The sequence below is a fragment of the Scyliorhinus canicula genome, chromosome 9 (assembly GCF_902713615.1).
Source record: "Scyliorhinus canicula chromosome 9, sScyCan1.1, whole genome shotgun sequence".
Taxonomy (NCBI): Eukaryota; Metazoa; Chordata; class Chondrichthyes; order Carcharhiniformes; family Scyliorhinidae; genus Scyliorhinus; species Scyliorhinus canicula.
In genome coordinates this window covers 56,141,202-56,161,082 of record NC_052154.1, presented here as the reverse complement: position 1 = coordinate 56,161,082, position 19,881 = coordinate 56,141,202, and the positions used below count along the sequence as shown (strand labels likewise).

The following is a 19,881-nucleotide window of genomic DNA, read 5'->3' as shown; positions in this document are numbered from 1 at the left end:
ATGAAAACAAAAAAACGAGCCAGTCCCGTGTCCATAGACCCCGAAGACTGCTTCTTTAGGCCTCGTTTGAATGTCTGCACTGCGCGCTCCGCCAACCCATTGTAAGCCGGGTGGTATGCAGCGGTGCGAATCTGGCGTATTACGTTCATCTTCATAAACCTCGCAAACTCCTCACCTGTGAACGGAGTGCTGTTGTCTACAGCGCCGGCCCTAGGGTTGCCGGCGCCCCGGGCAAGCTGAACTTCGGCGCCCCTCGCGGGGGGGGGGGGGGGGGGGGGGGTGTAAATCAAACACGATTTACCCTGCATAAGGCATGCTGACGTGTTGATTTTCCAAATGTCCTGTTACTACTTCCCTAAGAGTGGATTCTAACAATTTCCTAATGATCAGTGTTAAAGTAACTGGTCTATAGTTTCCTTCTTTCTGCCTTTCTCCCTTTTGGAACAAGGCATTACATTCGTCTGTTTATCCTTTTCCCAATCTCCGAGAACCTTTCCAGAATCCAGGGAATTTTGGAGTTTAATAACCAATGCCTCTACTACCTCTTATGCCACTTCGTTTAAGACCCGAGGATGTAGGCAATCTGGCCCTGGGACTTGTCTGCCTTTTAGTCCCATTAGTTTCCTCAGTACTTCTTCGCCAACGATGGTGTTTATTTTAAGTTCCTCCTCTTCAACAATTCTGCATTACCCATTACTATTGGGACGGCGATAGATGTCCTTCACCGTGAAAACGGAGGTAAAATACTGATTGTGTTTTTGCCATTTCGGTGTTCCTCATTATTAACTCCCCTTTCTCGTCCTGTAAGGGACCAATGTTTACTTTAGCTATTCTCATATATATATATATATATATGTCGAATAGTTTTCAATTAGTTTTTATTTATTGAGTTAAATTGCTTTCATAATTTACCTTTTCTCTTTTTATTATTTTTTTAGTAATCCTTTGTTTATCTTTAAAATGTTTCGAATCCTTCACGGCACCGAGGACCCAGGTTCGATCCTGGCCCCTCGTCTCTGTCCATGTGGAGTTTGCACATTCTCCCCGTGCCTGCATGGGTCTCACCCCCAGAACCCAAAAAGATATGCAGGGTAGGTCAATTGGTCATGCTAAATTGCCCCCTAATTGGAAAATAAAATTGGGTATTCTAATTTTTTTTAAAAATTAAGTTTCCCAATCCTGCAGCCTGCCATTGAACTTTACAATATGGTATTCCTTAGTTTAGCCTTCATGTTATCCTTGGCCTCCTTGCTTAGCTACAGATGCATTTTCCCCCTCTTATAATCTTTTAGTTGGGAGGAGTTGAATATCTCCTTGAACAACTGCCACTTCTCATCGACCTTTTAATCTTTCCACCCAGTCCACTAGGGCTAAATCTGTCCTCATACCTATGTAATGGTTTAACACCAGAACACGAGTGTTGAACTCCAGTTTATTGCCCTCAAAACTGAATTTTAAATTCAAGCATGCAATGTTCACTCTTCCCTTGAGGATGCTTTACTACAAGATCATTACTTAATCCCATCTCATTAAACAATAATAAATCCAAAACGGTCTGCTTCTTGGTTGGTTCAACAGTATATTGGTCCAAGAAACAATCTCTAATACACTCTATGAACTCTCCCTTAAGGCTTGTCAGTTTGATTAATCCAGACTGTATGTATATTAAAATCACCCATGATTATTGTCATGCCTATCTTATGTGCCACAATATTTCCTGATTTATACTGTAAGTAAAGTAAAGTCCCCATTTTCCCAGATGATCATAAGCTGTTTTCCCCTTTGAGAGCTGAGTGGTGGTGATGCAACCTGAAAATCACCACACAACAAACGAGGGGCAAGGTTGAGAAGGCGGGCCTTCATGATTAACCTCAGCCAATACAGAAATGAACTCACGCCTTGCTCTGCATCACAAACCAGCTGTCCAGCCAATTGGGCTAAACCGGCCCCAGTTTATCTGTGTCCTACAGTAGGAGTGAAACTACTATGAAGGGGACCTATAGATTACTGTCTTTCCTATTTCTACCCAGATTGATACCATGTCTTGATCTCCAGTGCCAATATCATTTCTCACTAGAGCATTGATCCCTTCCTTTACTAACAAAGCTACACCACCTCCTTTTCTGTTTGTTTATCCTCCTACAGTCCCCCCTCTCGACCAGACGGGGACCAAGAATCTCAAACTTGTTGGACAAAGACAGGAGTCGCGGCTCCTGCAGTGCTGTCTCTTGAATCGCTCTGCCTGCTCACTCATAGTCACACCCTCCTGTCCTTGACCACTGGCCAAATTCAAGGTAGTTAATCAAAGCGGTGTGACTGCCTCCTGAAACACAGCATCTAGGTAACTCGCCCCATTCCCTGATGTGTAGCAATATTTGCAGCTCAGACTCTAGCTCATTAACTCTGAGCCGAAGTTCCTCAAGCAACAAACACTTTCTTTTTTTTAAACAAATTTAAGAGTACCCAATTTTTTTTTTTTATACAATTAAGGGACAATTTAGCGTGGTCAATCCACCTAACCTGCACATCTTTGAGTTGTGGGGGTGAATGTGCAAAACTCCACACAGACAATGAACCAGGGCCGGGATTCGAACCCGGATCCTCAGCGCAACCAACACTTTCTACGATGTGGTCACTATGAACCACACTAGGGTCCACCAGTTCTCACATGCTGCAGTTACAACACATCACATCCCTGCATCCTTGTTTTATTTAATTAGATTTTCAGTTTATTAGGCCTGATAGATACTTAAATATCTACCCTTCAAATTAACCCGACTAAACAGTCGATCTTACCAAGGAACTACCAGCAGTTTAATTTGTTCTTAATCTGGGACAAAAGTTCGGCACAACATCATGGGCCGAAGGGCCTGTTCTGTGCTGTATTTTTCTATGTTCTATGTAGATTTTAAGAAGGCAAGAGATTAAGATTTATTCTCTGAATCTCCCACACTTACCTCAACTCCTAAACTCCATTCTAAACAGCTTAGCACTCTATCGTGACAAGATCATTTTCTTGTAAAAAAAAACAATGCAACTTCCTTAAATACCATGTTTTAAATACTCAGGTTGTCACAGACACAGAGTTGGAAATTGGACAGACTTCAGAAAGTGAAGAGGACAGCTCGGCATTTTCAGCAGAACTGACTTCAGATATTTCAGGAATAACTGAAAAACTAGATGAAACAGAGCCTGGCCAAGGTTAGTAACTTAATTTATTAATCTTATTGGCAAGATTCCATAAAATTGTCACAATGTTGTGCATTGTAATGGAGTATATATAAAGGAATTCCTTTGTAGCATATATACTCCAAGCCTTTGGAATCAGTAGATCAGTCTTTTTGTTATAAGTTATGTGGGTTTGGGCTACTAACACCAAGTAGAAGGCATGGGGTATAAATCATCAATCCACATGCAAGTCGCAGATTAATAATAAATTGATCTTCCTCCAGAGTTGTGGATTTGTGGAGCAGACTGCTAACATATGTAGCTGGCGGTGAGTTAACATATGCATAAAAGAGGTGAAAAACTAGAAATAAAGAACTTGCAACTTGCCAAGTTTGAGGATTTTGATAAGATAAATATGAGGTGAGATGCTCAAACATTTCAACGGTCACAATGATACTGTGCCATTGGGCTGGAAGGAAATAGATTTCTGATTATTATTAGACCGTGGTTCAATAGTACAGATAGGTAATCTGGAGATTGACAACTTTTGCTTTTTGGATCTTGGAGCACTTACGTGGAACTTTCCCATGGGTGAGTAAACTGATGAAACAGAGTACATAATAAGAGAGAATCCACAGGATACCTGGAAGAAGCTAGTTCATCAAGGTGAAGAATCTACTTTTCCTGATTATTTCTTATCTAGTGAATATTTTTTGTTGCTTGTATCAATACATATTATGTGTTTAGAGCAGCACTACATTTACATACTAATCTGAAACCAGTAGTGTCAATGATAAAATTAAAAAATAATTAATTGTACAAATTTTGATATGGAAAGGTGAAAGCCAAGGTTCAAATTCAAAACTGCAAAAAAAGAGGATTTCTGATGGGGAAAATATGAAAAATAGCTTAAGCTATAGGTGGTTGAACAGGAAAAATAAGGATTTTTTTGCCCAAAGAAAACTTTGATATAAGGTAAACGAATACAGCATGCTTTTCTCACTGCAAAAAAGCCTCTAAAAAGTATTAATTCAGTGTAACACTAGAGAGGGTAAGGGGGTGATGGTGTGAGGGGGTGAGATTAAGGGTGTGTGAGGGTGGCTGTGGATGAGAATGTGGGTGGCTGTGGGAGAGGACGGGTGCTCCCATTAAAAATGACAAAATAAGGTAAGGCTTGGAATATTTGTTGAATTACAGAATTTTTTATTATAATAAATGTCCACATATAAGACATAGAAACAGCTTTTTAGTTTGCTTTTGCATGTTTGTAACCACGTTACAATTATAATTTTTTGTGGTTTATCCGACAATTGTTCAGAGGTGCTAACTTCCTCTGGACCATTGCACTTGACTGGGAACCATCCAGCAGAAGCGATTTAAGTCGCTAACTTTGGATGGTTTCGCCCATTTTGATTGGTTATTGTAGTTTTTGCCTCTGTGCAATCAATTGTATCGTAGGTTGCAATGAAAGCCGGCGTCTAATGCAGCTCTTAACGTTTAAAGCATTTTTGGGGCAGGCATGCAAAACCTAAAAATTGTTTGTAAATCTATTGTGATTTACTGAGATACGTAACTATCATCCATGTTTTTTGCTTGTTCTTTAAATATTGTCATAAAATAAGTCGTTTATGTCAGTCATAACTTTTTATGAAGTTATTTAACTGGTTGATTATGTTTTTATCGCAATATTGTGTAGCCATCTGTTCCTATTATAAATGTCTGAAAGGCCATCAGTCTATTGTTTTTAGCAGTGAATTTCTTTCTTTCTTAGTTGACGATGATCCTGAGGAATCAATAACAGACAGCGATGACTGTATTGTACCAGGCCGACTGTCAACACGTATAAAGCAGGTTTGTCTACTCATTTTGAGGTTTGAAATTTGATTCTGGAAGCTATAGAAAACAATTTTAATGCAAGGTGATATAATGTTTAGGAGAAATATACAGTACTGATTATTAGTCATCAAGTAACTGACCCTTTTGACGTCTTAATTGCTGGTCAAGGGAAACAAATAGTAGAAAAGGAATAAAAGTGATTGACACAAAATGGCAGGTGGAAGGAAAAATAATGACAACAAAATGCAAGGCACACAAAATCAGAAAAATAAATTCAACTGAAAAGCGCAAGGAAAGTAGTTTTTCATTTTGAATGAATGTGCACCTATTGTTGGCATCCTCCTTTATTTTAACAATTGGCATCTGCTTTCAAAATAAAAGGAGAGTCCTATCTTGGCGTACAGTCGTACCTTCAGCTTTGCAGTGACATTTCTAGACTTGATTAATCAGAGTCGCGTTGAATTAAGAAGTTGGATTAAGAGTAACAGAATGATTGATGGCTGTCAGTTGCCAATCATGATTATCAACATTACAAAGTCTGATTTATTTTTAGTTCAAATTCTGTTGTTGTTTGTGTGAAGTAGGTTTGCTGCTACAAAGATGTGCAGACTTATTTTGGAGGAGTAACAAAATTAAAGGTTTCATTTTTCAAAGAAAATTAGGATTAGAAATTTAAATGCATTTTTATTTTGTAAAGTAAGCACTTCCTACTATATTTTCTTATATTGGAAGTTGAGTTGATTATGGGTATGGTTCTCTCAACATTCCTGCATTTGACAGTTAATGATGGTCGGCACTGGCTGAAAGCTAAAAGGCACATTTTACTGGGGAAAGTGGTGCATTTCATAGCCGAATTGAAGAAGTATCGCTGAAAAGGTCTTGCAACAAATGACCTCTGATGCTCTCTGTATACATTAATGGCTTATTGAGCTATCAGTTACAGAATGTATCTCTACCTAAGCTTGTTGTCTGTATTGAAAACAGCTGATTGATTCATTTATCAAGGCTAAGTGCAGAAGGTCATTTGAACCATTCCTTTTCAATGATGTTCTAGACTCTTGCAAGTCCTGCATTTCTAGCATTAGTAATATAACCAGCTACTTTCGTCAATAACCATTCCTGATTTGGCTTTCAATCCCCATCCAGTCCTTAAGTAAAGTACGTCTAACATCTCATTATGTGACCAGCTACATTAAGCAATTGCCCATGGGTGATTGGCTGTCACTCTACTTCTCTGTCTCCAGAGGGGTATAAAAATGTCACCACCAATTTCAAATAGTGGCACAGATGCCTTTTTAACTAGAAGAATCCAGAGGATATTTAATTACATGTTCAGTGCATTAAAATATCTAAATTTATGACAATTTAAAGTAAAAAATTACAAAGCAAAGTAAAAACCTATGATATGTATACTGTATTGTTTTGAATAGGAACTGGATATATACTTCCAATTTTAAAGTATTTATCCATAACAAAATAGAAAATTACACGTGTGATTTGTATTTGCGGGATGGTAACACTCATTTGTTTTGAATTTTAAATTCACTCAGCAAATGTAACATTACATTAGAGCTGAAGTGGACACTACAAATACAGTATTATAATAAAAACAAACTACTATTAGTTGACTGGAGAGGGTGGTAGACTGAAAGTTGAAATTCTGTCAGATAGTAAGTGTAATTATAGGATTAAAAACCATGTTCTCCTGTTGACTGCAAGATAATGAAAAATATAAATTTCCAGGAATGCTTAAGGTGTAGAACTCAGCAGACCTTCTAATTACACAGTAACTCAGCAGATCTGCAATTACATGGCAATTTACAATGCATACCAGATTGTATTTTAAATGCAAGTATGTTTTCACGTTAAGTGTTGTAATTAAAGTGGCTTTCCAATGATAGTATTATACTACCAGCATATCACACTTCAGAGCTATTTCTTAGATGTTTTGATCAAAAAATAAATCTAACAGGTTTTCTAGACCATGCTTCACTATAGATCCTGTCTCTTTTTGCTGCCTGTGATGTATAATTAAACACAGATTACTTCATTTCATTTACAACATTTATGAGCTGCACTTTGTCAGAATGAAATGCTTGTCCCCTCCTTTCCTCACCAAAGTGGCGTAATTAGTGTTAGCATCTTCCTTAACAGTCTACATAAAGTTTAGTGCTTGTATTAAATCAAGTCATTAACATAATGTGCTGTACAATTTGCCCCTATCTCTTTTCGTTTCCACTACATCAAAGCTCTTTGGAGCAGCAGTGTAATTGGGCCGTGCCAGCTTGTCAAGTTCAGTCAAGCTGATGGCTGCTTCTCCTCTGAAAAGCTTCCAGGCATAATAATTAATGGAGAAGAAAGTCAAGAAAATGTAAAAAATTGGACTGTTATCTATGAATATTTAATGTATTTGAATAATTAGAAGTTAAGATTATCAATTTGATGTATAATACATTGATTAAAAGCTGTGTGCAGGGCCCAGAAATAGATATAAAAACAGACATTTGAATTCTGTTGGCAGTACTTAAAAACAGTCTACACTTGTGCCTGATCACCATATTTTCAAATTGAAGTGACGAACAATGTATTAATGATTTTGCAATGATTTAGTGAAAAAAGACATTTATTGAGAACATCATCTGATTCCAAAAATCATAAAATATGCATTTCTTTGAGGAAGCTAACACATTTTATTCCTAATTCAACATTGTGTTAAACATTTTGCTCTTATCTAATCATAATAATTAGAATGAAAATCAAACATATCTTTCAATTGTGAAGCATTTACCAATTTTAAAGCTGGTTAAAATAAAACCTTTAGTTCTTCCTAAGTTCAATTTATTTTTGTTGTCCACTCAAAGAATAAAAAAAGTAACCGAGTCTATTATAAAAATATTGCCCCTTTTCGAACAAGGTAAACCTGAATTTTAACCCTGGATTAATGCAGAGTCAATGTGTTCAAAAGTGTAATTCTTAACAAGATTTATAGTCTGACAAGTGTTTTTATCTACTGATTGTCTCTCAATATTCTTACAAAAGATAGACGTTTGCTGCATTTGGTACAGAGACTCTGAATTCATTACTGGGCTATCAGATTTTCTGCTTTGAAATCTTTGGTCCTTATGAAAGAGGTGTGAAGGAGCAACTTTCCAGTTCTTGATCCAACCTGCAGTTTCTTACAAGAAACAACAGTATATCACCCAGCCTGGACTCAACTCTGTAACCTCCCAAATGATCTTGATGGACTTTAATTCCCATCTGAACCTAATTACTCACTTAGATCCCAATAATTTCTAAACCAGGGGGCAGCCTCATAAATTAATGCAAATTGGAATACAGACACCAAAATGTCAACTGAACTTTTGGAAATGAGATGTTGTGCAGGATACCTGAAAGACAGAGGACTGCAACAACAGTTGTTCTGTTCAGGATATCGAGCCATGGTTCTGTTTAAGTAATGGAAAACAGTCCATTAAAGTGGGATTGGCACAGTATTTTTTTATTTTGTATCATACGAAAAAAAGTTGTGCTGATAGAACAGATGTGATTAGATTCACTTAGTTCATTGTACATTTCACTATACTGCAGAACAAAGCAGTCTGAGAGCTCAAACCATTAATGTTAATCCAGTCCATGTTGGCCCTTTAGAGGACAATACTGGTGAGGAAATAATGGGGAACATAGATGGCGGAAGCACTGAACCAATATTTTGTCTCTGTGTTCATGGTAGAAGATAATAAAACATTTCCAAAGACTACAGTTAATGCAGAGGATCTTGGTGCAATAACCATCACTAGGGAAATGGTATTGAATAAACTTAAGGGCAGATAATTCTCCAGGACCTATTGGCCTGCAGCCTAGGGTATTAAGGGAGGTGGCATCGCAGATAGTGGATGCATTGGTAAGGATATTACAAAATTCCCTGGATTCTGGAAAGGTCCCGGTGGATTTGAAACACGCTAATGTAACCCCCTCTATTTGAAAAGGGAGCGAGGCAAAAAGCAGGAAACTATAGACCGGTTAGCTTGACCTCTGTGGTGGGGAAGTTGCTGGAATCAATCATTAAGCAGGAGATGACTGAAGTATGGTATGGTTTTATGAAGGGTAACTCTTGCTTGACAAACATGTTTGAGTTCTTTGAGGACATAACCAGCAAGTTGGATAATGGGGAACCGGTGGATGTGGTATATCTAGATTTCCAGAAGGCGTTTGCCAAGGTGCCACACAAAAGACTGATCCAGAAGGTGAGATCACAGGGGATTGGGGGTAGAGTACTAGATTAGATTGAAGATTGGCTGACTGACAGAAAGCAAAGGGTCAGGATAAATGGGTCCATCTCTGGCTGGCGGGGTGCCACAGGGGTCAGCCCTCAGACTTCAACTGTTTGCAATTTATATAAATGATCTGCAAGCAGGGACAGAGTGTAACAGTGAAATTTGCAGATGATACTAAAATAGGTGGGAAAGCAGGCAGTGAAGAGGAGATAAAGATTTTACAGATGGATAGGCTGGGAGATTGGGCCAAACTTTAGCAGATGGAGTTTAATGTAGATAAGTGTGAGGTTACGAAAGGGACAATAAGTGTGAGGTTATCCATTTTGGCTGACAAAATAGAAAGGCAAATTATTATCAAATTAAAAATAGATTCAAAATCGTCTGGGCAGAGGTATCTGGGGTCTTTGTTCATGAATCACAGAAAGTCGGGGTGCAGGTACAGCATGTAATTAAAAAGGCAAATGGAATGTTAGCGTTTATTGCAAAAGGACTGGAGTATAAAAGTAGACAAGTGTTTTTTGCAATTGTCTCTGGTATTGTTGAGACTACATCTGGAGTACTGTGTCCAGTTTTGGTCCCCTTATTTGAGGAAGGATGTGGTGGCATTGGAGGCAGTTCAGAGGAGGTTCACCAGATTGATTCCGGGGATAAAAGGGTTGACGTATGAATAGAGATTAGAAAGTTTTTTCTTATACTTGCTGGAGTTTAGAAGGATGAGAGGGGATCTGATCGAGATGTACTAAATGGGATTGATAAAGTAAACATAAACCAAATGTTCCCCCTTGTGGGGCAATTTAAAATGAGAAGTCACAGATGTGAGTTGACAGGCAGTAGATTTAGAACTGGGGTGAGGAGGAACTACTTCTCGCAGAGGGTGGTGAATTTGTGGAACTTACTTCCCCATAGTGCAGTGGAATCTGAGTCACTAAATGGTTTCAAAAAGGAGATGGATATATTTCTGATTTTTTTAAAAACGGGTTAAGGGGATATGGGAAACTGGTGGGGAGGTGGATTTGAGATGAGGAAGAGTTAAGCCATGATTTGATTGAATGGTGGACCAGGCTCAAGGACTGAATTGTCTACCTCTCCCCTAATTCCTATGTCCACTGTTATTAAAATTGAAAGATTGCAAAAGTAAAAGACTCAAATATCTGGTCCAGGTTGTAAGAGGATTCTATTTTACAGATAAACGGCAGTGTGGGTCAACTCCCACAAAAGTAAGATGAGATGACACTGAACCCAAAGTATTCATGCCAAATCTAAACTTTTGGGACTGACTAATTTTTAAAAATATTTTGAGTATAATTTCTCACATTTTTGCGAACTGGTGTGGAAAGCATTTTTTAACCAAGTAAAAATAATTTATTTTTCTTGATTTTTCTGGGGAAATTGTCAGTGAGGTTTACAGAACTCATAATAGAATCCAACTTTGATTCCTTATAAATTCAGCTTGTACGCTACTGGAAGGAAAGTATTCCAGCTTATTTTTCTTCATCTAGTATTCTTTATACTTGAGCAACTTAGCTGAGTCCAGTAACATTCCCTGAAGGAAAATCAAAATAAGCATATTAGTTGAGGTCCAATTCAAACTTCTCTCTTTGATGTTGTGTTATTGTCGGTACCTTGCAGACACAGTTTGCACTCAAAAGTGCAGAGATTTGCACTGCTATTTATGGATGCCGTTTTGTGCTTGCATTCAAGGGATAGCTAACTGGTTCTTCCAGCATAATGATAGCTTTGTTCTGTATTATATATGATAGTCAGCTCCCTTCGGCCTTTCAGGTGTCAGGCATCAAAATAATAAAAATTCTGCCTCCCAAGTTTTGAGAATATGGGACACCAAGAGGCAAAAAATATCGTCCCAACTGGAGCCAGGGCATGATGCCAATAGTGGAAAAGCAATCTAAGGAGGCCCTCAAGACTCCAAAGAAAAAGGAGGGTAAATAAAATCAGAAAATGTTTCGATTATTCCCAGCAATTTAAAATGACACCTATGTGCTGAAAGACATTTAATTTAATGGGGACCTGTCAGCAAATAAAAAGAGGAGGCCGTGGAGGAGAGTATTGAGATTTCTGGGGGTCAACAAAATGAAATACTAGATGAAATAAATAACACTATCTGAATACACATTGTTGGATTGGATTTTGATTATTGTCACGTGTACCGAGGTACAGTGAAAATTATTTTTCTGCGAGCAGCTCAACAGATCATTAAGTACATGAAAAGAAAAGGAAAAAAAATACATTATAGGGCAACACAATGTAACTACATAAACACCGGCATCGGGCAATGCATACAGGGGTGTAGTGTTAAAGAGATCAGTCCATAAGAGGATCGTTTAGGAGTCTGGTAACAGAGGGGAAGAAGCAGCTTTTGAGTCTGTTCGGGTGTGTTCTCAGACTTTTATATCTCCTGCCTGATGGAAGAAGTTGGAAGAGTAAGCCAGGTGGGAGGGGTTTTATTATGCTGCCCGCTTTCCCCAGACAGCGGGAGGTGTAGATTAAATCAATCGATGGGAGGCAGGTTTGTGTGATGGACTAGGCTGTGTTCACGACTCTCTCAAGTTTCTTGCGGTCTTGGGCCGAGCACATACCAGGGTGTGATGCAGCCAGATAGGATGCTTTCTATGGTGCATCTGTAAAAGTTGGTAAGCGTTAATGTGGACATGCCGAATTTCCTTAGTTTCCTGAGGAAGTATAGGCGCTGTTGTGCTTTCTTGGTGTTAGCGTCGACGTGGGTGAACCAGGACAGATTTTTGGAGATGTATACCCCTAGGAATTTGAAACTACTAACCATCTCCACCTCGGCCCCGTTGATGCTGACAGGGGTGTGTACAGTACTTTGCTTCCTAAAGTCAATGACCAGCTCTTTAGTTTTGCTGGCATTGAGGGATAGATTGTTGTCGCTGCACCACTCCACTAGGTTCTCTATCTCCCTCCTGTATTTTGACTCGTCATTATACAAGGTCCGCAAACTTGAAGATGGAGTTGGAACCAAATTTTGCCACACAGTCATGTGTGTACAGGGAGTATAGTAGGGGGCTAAGTACGCATCCTTGCAGGGCCCAGGTATTGAGGACTATTGTCGAGGAGGTGTTGTTGTTTATTTTTACTGATTGTGGTCTGTGGGTCAGAAAGTAGAGGATCCAGTTGCAGAGTGAGGAGCTAAGTCCTAGGTTTTGGAGCTTTGACATGAGCTTGGCTGGGATTATGGTGATGAAGGCAGAGCTGTAGTCAATAAATAGGAATCTGATGTAGTGTTCTTGTTGTCAAAATGCTCTAGGGATGAGTGTAGGGCCAGGGATTATGGTGTGTGCTGTGGACTGGTTGCAACGGTATGCGAATTGCAGTGGTTCTGGGAGTATGGAGGTGATGCGCTTCATGACCAACCCATCGAAGCACTTCATTACGACTGAAGTCAGTGCTTCCGGACGGTAGTCATTGAGGCACATTGCCTGGTTCTTATTTGGCACCAGTATGATGGTGGTCTTCTTGAAGCAGGTGGGGACCTCGGAGTGGAGTAGGGACAGGTAAATGATGTCTGCGAACATATCTTCCAGCTGGTCCATGCAGGCTCTGAGTGCATGACCAGGGATCCTGTCCGGACCCGTCGCTTTCCGAGGGTTCGCTTTCAGGAAGGCCGATTTGACTTCGGAAGCTGTGATGGTGGGCATGGGTGTATTATGTGCTGCTGGGGCACACAACAGTGGATCGTTGGTTTCCTGCCCAAACCGAGCATAGAATTCATTGAATTCATCAGGGAGGGGTGCACTTTGTAGCCCGTTTTGTTGTTTAGGCCTTGCCACAACCGCCAAGAATGTGTAACACAAGTCTGTGACTCTAGCTTGGTCTGATATTCTCTCTTGGCATCTTGGATGGCCTTGTGGAGGTCGTACCTGGATTTCTTGTCCGTTCAGGATCGCCTGACTTGAACGCCTCAGACCTGTCCTTTAGTAGGGAGTCAATCTAGCGATTGAGCCATAGTTTCCAGTTGGGGAACATACATACTGCTTTCTTTGGCACGCAGTCATCCACACATTTGCTGATGAAGTCTGTGACGGTGGTGGCATACTCGTTTAAGTTGGTCGCTGAGTTCTTAAATATGGACCGGTCCGCTGTCTCTAAGAAGTCACATTGGATCTCTTCTGTTTCCTCGGACCAGCAGTGCACAACCTTCATAGCTGGATTTTCCTGCTTGAGTTTCGGTTGTCTGCCAGGAGAAGGAGCACCATCAGAGCACCGTCTGATTTTCCAAAGTGCAGTCAGGGGATGGAAAGGTAGACGCCCTTGATTTTTGAGTAGCAGTGGTCAAGAGTGTTGTCAAGGGTGAGACAGGAGATGTGCTGGTGGAAGTTTGACAGTACACTCTTGAGGTTGGCCTTGTTGAAGTCCCCGGCCACGACGAACAAGGCCTCCGGGTGTTCTGTCCCGTAGTTGTTTATAACTGTGTACAATTCCTCCACCGCCGCCTTCACTTCTGCCTGAGGCGGGATGTAGACCACTGTGACAATGGCCGAAGTGAACTCATGTGGAAGATAGTATGGGCGGCACTTCACGGCCAGGTATTCCAGGTCCGGGGAGTAGTAGGTCGTTAGGGTCGCCACATCCAAGCACCAGGAGGAGTTGATGAGGAGGCAAACCCCTGCGGCCTTCGCTTTGCCTGATGACACGGTGAGACCCACCCGATGAATTGAGAAGCCTTCAGGTATGGCACAGTCCGGTGAGGTGGGGGTGAGCCATGTCTCTGTGAAACAGAGCACACAGCAGTCTCTTACTTCCCTCTGAGAGGTAAGTCTAGTGTTAAGTTCATCCAGCTTGTTTTCGATTGCTTGTACGTTTGCCAGGAGTATGCTGGGGAGAGGAGTCTTGAAACCGCGTTGCTTCAGTCTCGCCTGCAGACCGCTCCGTTTCCCTCGCTTTCTTAGTCGGCGGCTGCGGCTGGATGGTCCCGTGATCCGGGAGAAGTCAGCCCTTGTGGAAGGTAGGTGGTTGCGCCTTGCGGGGGCCGGGGTGCTGGTGGGGACCAGGGCACTAGTTACGTTTCCAGGGTCACATCTGCAGGGTCCCGGGTGCTGTTTGAAGTAGTGAGGTTGCTGGGGTGCATGTTTGCAATCCTGTCGGGTCCCGGAGTTCTGCGAGCACGGGAATACCTTGTGGCGCATTCGGGTCCTCCTGCGGGGTCTCCGCCGTTTCGGGGGTCCTGGGTCACAGACAGGAGCTTCTTGAGGCAGGTTGGGCTGGGTCCCGTGTTCTGTTCCCTCCTTGGGCGTTCCTGGGGTCGGGTCTGGAGTAGGCCCAGTCGGGCCTCCACGTGGATTTTTCTTTCCTCCATCTCCAGGTAGGTTGGTTGCTGGGCGGGCCTCTCCGGGTCAAGTTGGGCCGGATCTCGTGGTCGGGGGCCGGGTCGGGAACCCGGGGGACTGGGCCGGACAGTCTGGTGTCGGTTCTTAGGCCAGGTTGGGCGCTTCGAGATACGGGTCGGGTCCAAATCGAGGTCAGGGCCTCACTTCCGGTTTGGGCTATGCTTCCGGCCCATGGAACCAGGTGCACTCTGGTTGACACGCTCGCTGGACATGAACCAGACTCACATAATGAGTATTTAAACTTATTTAAATATACCTTTCCTGGTTTTAGCCGGAGGATCTTGGCTCTCAGGATTCACCACTACTGCCAATGCAGCGTGAGGCCAAAAATGGAAACCAGTCATGATGGTCACATTGGGTGGATTTGGAAACTATTGAAGCCCCCACGTGGTTGGAGAAATGGTTGGATAGTGCCCTGATAGGGGCCTGAAGAGGATCCCTGGGCTACCCCAGAGCGGGCTATCGCTCACTCGGGAAGGGGAGATGCCCTGATACCGGCGAGGGGTCATGAGATCAGTTGGGATCAGTTGAGGGGGGTGGCCTTAAATTTAGCTTTGAGATGTGGCCGCCCTTTAGTGTGGCTCCCTGATCTCTGAGGAGTCGGTTGTGCTGACATCTTTACATCCTCATTCAAAAAGGAAATCTAAGTGTGGGAGAATTCAGTGAGAATCTCCTCATGCTACAAAAAATTGACTTTAAGGGTGGGATTCTCTAGTCCTCCAACTGTGTGTTTCCCGGCGGTGCGCCCTTCACTGACGGCGGGATTCTCTCTTCCCATTGTTGTCAATAGGATTTCCCATTGAAGCCACCCCACACTGCCGGGAAACCCGCGGGCGGGGGTGCACTGCCAGCTGGAAAAGAGAATCCCAACAGTCGGAGAATTCCATCCTAAGTGAGGGTGGATTGTGATGGGAATCGTGCAGGAACAGCTAGCTGAATTCTCACTGGTTTTCCCGCCTGAAATGACACTTAACCCCACTCCAAAGTGATATTCCAGAAAGACTTCTCAGTGGGGTAGCGAGTGGGAACTGCCGCGAGCTTCCCGGTGCTTGACCTAGCAAGGCCGGGAACGCTATTCAATGTTAATCGGTCCACTTAACAAGGCCTAACAGGCTCACACCACGAATGAAGGCTCGTCAGCCGATTCGCCGGAACCGCACTTGCCAGCCCCTCCCCACTAACAAGGTCGAGCAGCACTTAAACAGAACTTGCGGGCAGCACGGCGCGCAATGGTTGGCACTGCTACCTCACGGCGCTGAGGTCCCGAGTTCGATCCCGGCTCTGGGTCACTGTCCGTGTGGAATTTGCGCATTCTCCCCGTGTTTGCGTGGGTTTCACCCCCACAACCCAAAGATGGGCAGAGTAGGTGGATTGGCCACGCTAAGTCGCCCCTTAATTGGAAAAAATGAATTGGCTACTCTAAATTTGTATTTAAAAAAAACACAACTGCACAGCCAACCCCACTCCACAGCCATGGTGCCAAGAAGACCGGCCCCAGGATTCACGGATGCAGGCCTGGGGAGCTGCCGGGACATTTAGAGGGCGATGTGAGGTCAAAACCCAATCGGAGGAGTCCCAGAGGCTACGGGCGCAGGAGATGTCACCGGCAATGCGTGGTATAGAGGCCAACACTGCCAGTGGACAATCTGGCATTACATCTGTACCATTAGTGGCATGGCATTATGATAGTCGGTGACTGCCATGGCTGAGAGCCTCGGCAGAATGTCCTTCTCACTGGGAGTTGTGACCCAGTACCATCCTCCTTGGAGGTGGGCACATGTCCCTAATCCCCAGCCTTCAGCACATCACCCTGTTGCTGTGCCAGGTTGTAAAGGACACAGCAGACCACCACAATGTGGGCCCTCCTCCAGGCCGTGTACCGCAGGGCACCACAGGAGCGGTCGAGACATTGGAACCGCATTTTGAGCAGTCTAATGCACCGTTCAGTGACAGCTCAGGTGGCCACATTGTAACGAGTCTGCGCTTTGGTCTTTAGCCTCCATACCAGTGTCATTAGCCAGGTCCTCAGCTGGTACCCCCATCTCCCAAGAGCCAGCCGCCCATCCTGGGGTGTCCTCGGAGAGGCCTGGGTGTCTGACTGCCCCAGGGCGTACCTGTCATGCACATTCCCTGGGAAGTGTGCGCACATTGCATGATCTTCATGTGGTGGTCACACACCAGCTGTATGTTCAGGGAGTGGAACTCCTTCCTGTTAACGTAGGGCACTCCCTGCTGGCCTGGTGCACGCAAGACAACATGCGTGCAGTCTATCAGCCCCTGGACTTGGGGCATGCTAACACTGGCGGAGAATCCTGCAGCCCGGGCATCCTGTTGGGTTTGGTCTGTGTCAAAGTTGATATGTTTTTTGCCCGGGCAAACAGGGCAGTCAGATGCATCCATGGGCTGTGGTCTGCGCGATGCCACACAGGTCCCCACTTAATCCCTGGAATGATCCCGCGGTGTGGAAGGGAAATTAATGAGTTGCCCACATAGAAGCATGCTGGGAATATTGTCTATATTTTAACACTGCTTTTGAACAAACATAAGCAGGTCAGGTAACGTAAACAAAATACTGCTTATTATTTTGGACTCGGCCTTATGATAATATGTTGTTCTTCCCAAGGACAATAAAATGCATACTCGAGTTGTTTTTAAACCAAGGGCAAAACATTCATATTTCTTCTTGCGTATGTTCTAAGGTTTTTAGCTCTTTAAAGTTGTTTATTTCACACTATAAATATGATGTTTTTTAACTATAATTCAGAGTACTGTGGAATGGCTACGTAGACAGATATGGGCCTCTCTGCAAATATTTGTGTCAAATACATTTCCTGAATCGAAGCCTCGAGAATTTGTCTTTATTATCATTTCCACGACACGAGGCTTAAACGTTCAAGGCTGCATTGATCTTGACGAACACCAGGCGTGGATGTCCTCCTTCTCCATATAGTGCCAAGTTCACGAGGACGTGGCACACACCATCCCCTTGTTGAGGCAGAGCCCCCTGAGGCACCCGCTGCCCGTCATATGCTCTGATGACCAGTGACACCCTGGGTTGTCACCCCCCCCCCCCCCCCCCCGGGTCCCTCCCTGGCCTGATGGGCGGCCGGGTCCTCAGGGCGTGGGGTGGGGTCTGGCACGTGGCCCGCCGCCTTGAGCAACTACAGACGCTACTGCTGCCGCTCTCTCCAGCTCTTCTGGCTACACGGCTTATCAGCAGCACCCCAAGGGCATGTTCTGTGGGATCCAGAATACCGTCCATACCGTTCAATATCTGCAAGGAATTGGGAGAGGGTGTTACACTGACAATTAGCGGTGGCTCCCAGCCTGGGACCCTCCATTTCCCCATTGATTTCCCCCCCCCCCCCCCCTCCAAAACCCGGAACGCTCTACCCACGGGGACACAGCCTCCCTCAACAGACACCCGCACATAATGTCACCTGGACCAGGCGCTGGTCCCCTCCCGTGGCACTCACCCAACCAGCAGCCATGGACATATCCCCGGAACTGTGTCCCATCTCCTGTGTATCAGATTCTGGCTGCTGCCTGTGTGATGTTGCCTCCAGCAGTGTTCAGGCACAGTGTCCAGGCATCATAGCCTGATTGGGATGCCAGGTAATGATTCCCACATGCTTCATGGCCCGCCCATCTATGAAAATGCATTTGGGTTGTGTGACGTGCTCACTTAACCCGATTGCCAATTCCCCATTATTAATAGGCTTTCTTGAGGTAATTAGTGAATCAGTTGGTTTTATTTTCTGCAATCTGGAAGCTTTCATATTTTGTAGAACATGATTGTGGAAGAATTGAGGTAGAAAATAACAGCAGGAGAAGAAAAATCGCCTAACCAATGAGAGGGAAGAAAATAGAACACCAGCTCAATGGTCAGCAGCCTCAATGTATATGATAGACACAAGAAATGTTATCTTAAAGGTTAGTTTAATGGCAAAGCTTGGCAGTTGACCCTCAACATAGCAATTTCAGGGTGGAAGATAATTTATCATAGGAAATTGGATGTGCTGAATTAAATTACATAGACAAGCAATCATTGACTTGAACCAAAATAAATTTCCCTGAAATTTTAATTGATATCATATTTATTTAACACCACAGATATAACTCTTCAGAATTTATTACTAGTCACTACTGTTCAGATTTATCAGAGCAGTTTCTGTGATTTGTGCCTTAATTAGACCAAATGATGGATATCAGTTTCATTGTGCACTGTATTTACATTAGATGCTCATATGTACTTTCAGAAACTTGTGATAGATAGACACTATAAATTAAGTACATGTACTATTCATTTACAGTATTGACAGCCTTATTCTGTGCAACATTAAATACATTTTGAATATCAACCTCCCACTGTGTACAAAAACTACTTCTAAAAAAAACTCAGATTGAAGTTCACATTTTTAGTTGCGCCAATATAATCCTTTATTACATTTAATTTTCATGAGGCATCTTAGGAATTCTTTGGTGAATCTTAACATGGGCATGTGCAGGTGGGTTTAACTTGGGAAAAGGATTTCCGAGCACACTGAGAAGCCAGCTCAACTTGCCAGCTTCAAGATTTTACAGCAGTCGGACAAAGTGGCTCCCCACTGCCTGACACCAGGGTCTGGAATTAAACCTGCTTGGTTATGCAGCCTATTCCAAAGTACTCCCTGTCCAAGTGGAAGCCAAGTCTGTCATTAAACTAACATCCAGTCGGGGAGTTAAACTTCCATGACATGTATTAAGACCCTGACTTCCGAGTTTCCCGTTTGAAACTCTATCCCCATTCCTACTTAAAATAAATAATAATAAAAATAAATAAACTGCTTATTGTCACAAATAGGCTTCAACTGAAGTTACTGTGAAAAGCCCCTAGTCGCCACATTCCGGCGCCTGTTCAGGGAGGCTGGTACGGGAATCGAACCATGCTGCTGGCCTGCCTTGGTCTGCTTTCAAAGCCAGTGATTTAGCCATGTGCTACCTGTCCTAACCTGTCCTAGTAAAATATAAAGCTCTGCAATTCTGCTGAGACATGTTTCACACAAAATACATAAAAATAATAAGATTTTCAAATAAATCTGTTCCAGGGTGTATGTATACTTAGGTTTGCATATGAACAGGTCTTAGCATTTTAGTACCTAGACAACAAAGACACCTATGTCAGACTCCTATTTATCGGCTACAGCTCAGCCTTCAACAACACCATTCCTACGAAACTCATCTCCAAACTCCGTGGCCTT

The 19,881-nt window shown here is 43.0% G+C and overlaps 1 protein-coding gene across 5 annotated transcripts in view; it reads left to right on the top strand.

Annotated features, from left to right (window-relative positions):
• The window catches only part of rpgrip1l (RPGRIP1 like), a 303,409-nt gene that overhangs the window by 192,856 nt on the left and 90,672 nt on the right, over positions 1-19,881 (top strand). For all 5 annotated transcript variants that reach the window (XR_005461803.1, XM_038806727.1, XM_038806728.1 and 2 more), the window contains exons 21-22: positions 3,069-3,201; positions 4,940-5,019. Coding sequence is in view for 4 of the 5 variants with exons in the window: in XM_038806727.1 (XP_038662655.1) it covers positions 3,069-3,201; positions 4,940-5,019 (213 nt within the window). In the remaining variant the exon portion in view is untranslated. The remainder of the gene's footprint in view (positions 1-3,068; positions 3,202-4,939; positions 5,020-19,881) is intronic.